This window comes from Trachinotus anak, unplaced genomic scaffold (genome assembly GCF_046630095.1).
Source record: "Trachinotus anak isolate AG129_WGS33_773 ecotype Australia unplaced genomic scaffold, CSIRO_AGI_Tana_v1 ptg000021l, whole genome shotgun sequence".
NCBI lineage: Eukaryota > Metazoa > Chordata > Actinopteri > Carangiformes > Carangidae > Trachinotus > Trachinotus anak.
In genome coordinates this window covers 2,433,412-2,438,864 of record NW_027273872.1, presented here as the reverse complement: position 1 = coordinate 2,438,864, position 5,453 = coordinate 2,433,412, and the positions used below count along the sequence as shown (strand labels likewise).

The following is a 5,453-nucleotide window of genomic DNA, read 5'->3' as shown; positions in this document are numbered from 1 at the left end:
CAAATCAACCAACATACAGTAGCCTAAAAAGTACAAGGAACCTTTGCCTCTGGCAGCTAAATAGGCTAACGCATAGGCCTGCTTGTTGTAACATGGTTTGCCTCATGTGGCACAGTGACACAGTTCATCAGTAAAACAGTTTTGCTCTTCAGGAATAACTTGGAGTGTGACCCATTTCTCCCAGAAAGTGTTACAACATCACATTCTAGCTGTGTTTATACATCAGATATTTTTCTCTGACCTCTGGACATGGGGCAGAAAGGTGGTGGGAATAAGAAAAAGTACTTCTTTTAAATTAAGGTATAGAAAATAGCATATAAAACATATATTCCTTAAATTATTTAAATAAACTTATTTCATATATCACTGTCACGAGGTACCGTTTTTTTACATTTTATTTTAAAAGTAGTGCTGGTGGTCTGAAATTGTTCTCGTTGGAGTACAATATACTTTGTGTATGCATAATATTTAATTCTTGAGAATAGGTTACAATGCAATGCTGTAACTCTTTTTTTTTTTTTTTTTAAACCACTGAACGTTTTCTTCCCCAACCCACATAAGATCTAGAATCCCCTCCACTAAATTTGTTAAACACAAAAAATGTCATTTTGACAAGTTATTCACACAAAACAAGCAAATGTGTAATCAAACTGCTCTATATGCAACACCACAACAAATAACACGCTTAGTTTCACAGAAGAATTACATTTAAAACAATGCAAGCTGACAGACAAAAAACTTTTTTTATTTTTGAAGATACTGTGTTGTGACAGTTCCATTGTTGCCGATGCACACATTTAAACATACTTGCACAAAGACATTGCTGGAACTATAAAGACTGCCATACTGGCGCATATATCTGGGTGCTTGACCCGAATTTGAAATACTCAAAATACTGTCACCTCGATTTGGAAATCATGAACTTCGCACACTCGTCTAAGACCTGTATAGGAGTGCAATAGGCTGATGGGTTTCTTCTTTTTTTTTTTTTTTTCCTTTCCAATACTGAGTTTATGCTACGAATTGACATCTATTTCTGATTCTATAAAAGTAAAATACACAAAAAAAAAAGTTTAAATTTAACCAAAAATAAAGATATCAACAGAACCGTTTTATAGCTTCTCAGCTCAACTGAACTCAGTTCTACAAAGTCAATGATTTACATGTCAATGGTCTCATAAACAAAATAAAAGTGACGGAAATATCTGCATTATATATAGACAAATCCATAATATTCATATAGATGATTTCTTCGATCCAAATAAGACACATGTAGGCCTATTGGTTAAAAAGAAAAAACAGAAGGATACAATCGCGATGTTGGAGCTTTAGAGTTTATCATTTGTTCAATGTTAAGCTGGTTATGACCAAAACTGTACAGTTCTTGTTAGAAAACATTTCCATAAATATCATTTAAGTTTCAGAACTTATACCCATAATTAAATTACAAATTGATAAATATGGCATCATGGATATGTATTTACAACGGTATTAACAAAAGGCAACGTTATATTCAACGGTAACAATCGTAACCTAATACCACATTTCTCCACCTGAAAACGGACGTTGACAACAGATTCGACCCCATCAAACAAGGAAATACATTCACGAGTATAATATTTATTTATGATTTTTTTTTTCTGTGTTCAAGTTCATGACAAAGACTTTGGCACGTTTCTTAAGACTGTTTGAAGTTCCAACAATCAATTGAAGAGGCGACAGTAGCGTGTCACCCTCATATAAAACAGCATGAAATAATCTTCCTTTTTTATTCTTTTTTTTTAAATAAAAATTTGAGAAAATACATAAAATGAAAAATAAAACATTTTTTTTCTGAAATCTGTAAACTAAAAGATAAAAAAAACATTTATTTATACTGAGAAAGTATTACGTTTATTTATTTGTGATTTATTTGATTTCCTCAAAACTGCGGAATAAAAGTCAAATTTCGTGATCCTGAGAACGGACGTGGCCTGCTTGGTGCTGGCTTTTGCTCTCATCTCCTGTTGTTGTTGTTGTAGTTGTTGTAGTTGTTGCTGTTGCTGTTGTTGTCCCAATCCCATTTGTGTGTGTCTGACAGGGTGTGTGTGTGTGTTTCTGTGTGTATGCCACTGTCTGTGTGAGCTGTGTGTGTGAAGTGAACAGGAATAGTTTTTAAGGTTTTTATCCTCAACCCCGTGGTCCACATTGAGGAGGGTTTGTTCCTCTGACTTCAAACGTACCATTCATTAAAGTTGGGTGCCAGTCCTTCGCTGTGGCCAGACGTGTTTTGCACGGCTGACGGCGGTGTTTTTGTCGGGTCTTCGGTGCTGGCTGAGACCAGCACTGGCGGTGTGGACGACTCGTATCCAGAGCTTGCTGCTGGAGACGATTCAGATCCTTGAGACTCATGTACCTGCAGAAAAACCCAGCAGGACAGGAGCAGTGAGTGACTGAGACTTCTGTATAATATCACAGAGTAACAGTGCATTTAAAGTAGCCTGTTAGAAGGGTGCTGGAGCTAAACGAGGATTAACTCTGGGTTTTATAGGACAGCTATAACAGTAAACAGCAAACTTAAAACAGACACTGAAAAAAATAACACATCTCAAAATGTAGTTTTCCTTGAAGTAAACTAAGCGCATAATAAAAATATAAATACAGGTCTATCAATAGAGAGGGAGACTCGCAACGCTCGTCTTTAAAGCAGGTTACTTTTATGAAAGGAATAAAACTGGTTTTAAACAAAGACAGATAAGTGAAATATTCACAACTCACTCACTATAGGCTCTGTTTCAATTCTTTCATTACACCGTGATTGAAGGGTCGCGCAGACTAAACCACATGCTAAACGGTATTTTTTTATAGTATGACATTGTTACAACATTGATATTAAGAAATACCTGAAGTTGTGATAGTCCCTGTCTGTGGAGGAGGAGGGAGGAGGTGGGGGGGTGGGGAGTGTGTGTGTGTGTGTGTGTGTGTGTGTGTGTGTGTGTTAATGTGTTTAAGGAGTAATGAAGACGTTAATTACCTTCATGTGTTTCCTGAGAGAGCTGGGGTGTGTGTAGGACTTGTCGCACACTTTGCAGATGTATGGCTTGTCTGATGTGTGCACATGCATGTGCTTTTTCCTGTCGCTGCTGTTGGCGAAGCGTCTGTCACAGCCATCAAACTCACACTTAAACGGCTTCTCACCTGCAGGATTAAACACACTCCGTCAACAGCCCGCACAAACAGAACTCCTATTGTAACAGCACATGCAAAACCCGGAGCTCAGAGATGTAGATTGTCTGCAGCCTATTATATAACAGTGTAACCTACATTTTCTGGGGCGACATGGTTACAGTTCCACTACTACACGCTGCTCTGTCAGGCTTTATTTATTCAAGAGGCCTGCTCCTTCATGCTACTAGCCTACTGGCCTGTGTCTGCTCTTAGCCTATATAGTAAACACTGAATCAACAGGGCATTTCTGCACCGAGCAGTAGCTGAGTGAGGGTGAGAATTATATAAGCTCACCCAGAAATAGAATAATTGTAAATAGGACGTGGAGAAAGCACAAGAGCCCCGAGTCTGTCTGAATATCCTGATGCTGCGAATTAAACTGTGACAAGTGAGTGAAGTATCTGCCTTTGTACATCACACACAACTTCTGAGCACAAGATTTAATGAGGCTCAACAACACACCAAAGTTCCTCAACAGAACCACATTACACTTTCTGCATTATTGAGCCTGATCTATCACTGTGTGTCGACACAATGCAGAAAAACTGCACAAACAGCAATTTAGGATCAGAACTAAGAGCTGTGCAGCATGATGCAGTTCCTAAATCATTCTGGTAAATAACAAAAACGCTCACTCTTATTTCCTGAGCCCCCTGCAGCAGGGACCATGCCTGCTCGGAACAGCCCCACTTTTTTAAATCAGATTTTGCCCACGCCGTGTCGTGGCATTGTTGTTGCCTACCTGTATGTGTTCTTTTGTGGATTTTCAAATTTTCCGATCTGGCGAATATTTTCCCACATCCGGGGAACGGGCACGGGAACGGCTTCTCGCCCGTGTGCACACGGATGTGGTTGACGAGTTTGTACTTGGCCTTAAAAGATTTCCCTTCTCTCGGGCAGTCCTCCCAGTAGCAGACGTGGTTGCTCTGCTCGGGGCCGCCGACATGCTCCATGGACACATGAGTGACCATCTCATGCATGGTGCTGAAAGTCCTGTCGCAAGTCTTTTTGGGTCTGTTCATCTGGTTCTCGTCTATCCATTTGCAGGATAATTCTTGTTTAATCGGTTGTCTCATGTATCTAAAGAAGGCCCCTGGACCGTGGTGTGTCGGCACATTCATCCCCATGTTCATGTTGATGGGGTGGTTGTAGTTGTGGAGCTGAGCCCCGTAGGGCTCCGTCCGAGGGCTTGCGACCGGACGATAGGGATCGGGTCTTCCAAAAATGTCCCCGCGTAAGCCAAGATGCATCTGACTGTTAACTACATGTCCACTCGGTGAAGTGTGGCTCACCGCCTGGTCGTGGAGTCCTGGAAACAACAGATGTCCGGGGTTATCGCTGATCCCGGGCGGTCCGTGGAGGCTCCCCGCTGAAGCTGCAAAGATCCCATGCTGGGCGCTCGGCGCTGTGGACTCTCCAACGCCACGGTTTCGGAAGAGAAAGTCCCGTGTTGAATTGAAGGCTCCCCCGCCGTACGAGCCCACCTGCCCGCCGTGCGAGTGTCCCAGGGCAGCTGCATATCCAGTGGCTTGCGGGGTGAAAGCTGACGTCTGGCTGGAGGCGATATCGTGAGCCACGGGGCTGATTTTGAAAGCCGCGGAGTGGGAGGAATCGGCGAAGGGATTCAGTCCCAGACCCGGGTCTCTGTTCCCGATTTCGTGGTGCCGCGGTGTCCCGAAACCCCCCACTCCTAACGATGCAAACTGCGGACCGCTATCAAGAAGCATAGTCATGAGCTTGAAGCAAACTTAGGAGACGGGAAGAAAACAGAAAAGAAAATTAAAATCCAGTTTAGCGGAGCGCGCAAGCTGCAGACACCGCGCAGAGATTTACCTCGTTTAGCGAAAAACCCTCAAATAAAAAAACCAACCAAGCCAAGCCGGGAAAAATCCTGTGCGTAAAGAGTTGGGAGAAAAAAACTCCCGTTGACTGCGATCCGTGAGAAAGAGGATCAAACTTCCCCCCCTTTCCAGGCGGATGATGTCCTTGGACTGATAAAGTCAATCACTCACTCCCAGAACATAAATGAACTCGGGAGGCAGTGCCACGGCAGCCAATCAGCGCCCAGCTACCCCTCCGACACGTGACTGCCAAGGATGGTGTTAATTGGCCAGATTTCTGGTGATTGGCACCGTTTGGTATTGAAGATGGCAGGTCGTCTCAATTGGTTTCATTTGATTGGCTCCTACAGGCATTATTTTGCAGGTATAACGGAGCAGCGTAGCGCAGATCCTATAGTAGGTGCT

The 5,453-nt window shown here is 42.5% G+C and overlaps 1 protein-coding gene across 1 annotated transcript; it reads right to left on the bottom strand.

The window, feature by feature from the left end:
- Window positions 1-971: 971 nt before the first annotated feature.
- zic3 (zic family member 3 heterotaxy 1 (odd-paired homolog, Drosophila)) lies at window positions 972-5,209 on the bottom strand. The gene is made up of 3 exons (XM_071458138.1): window positions 3,950-5,209; window positions 3,014-3,177; window positions 972-2,395 (listed from the first exon to the last, which is right to left on the bottom strand). The coding sequence occupies exons 1-3, from the start codon at window positions 4,938-4,940 to the stop codon at window positions 2,213-2,215; spliced, it is 1,338 nt and encodes a 445-aa protein (XP_071314239.1). The 5' UTR covers window positions 4,941-5,209; the 3' UTR covers window positions 972-2,212.
- Window positions 5,210-5,453: the final 244 nt, after the last annotated feature.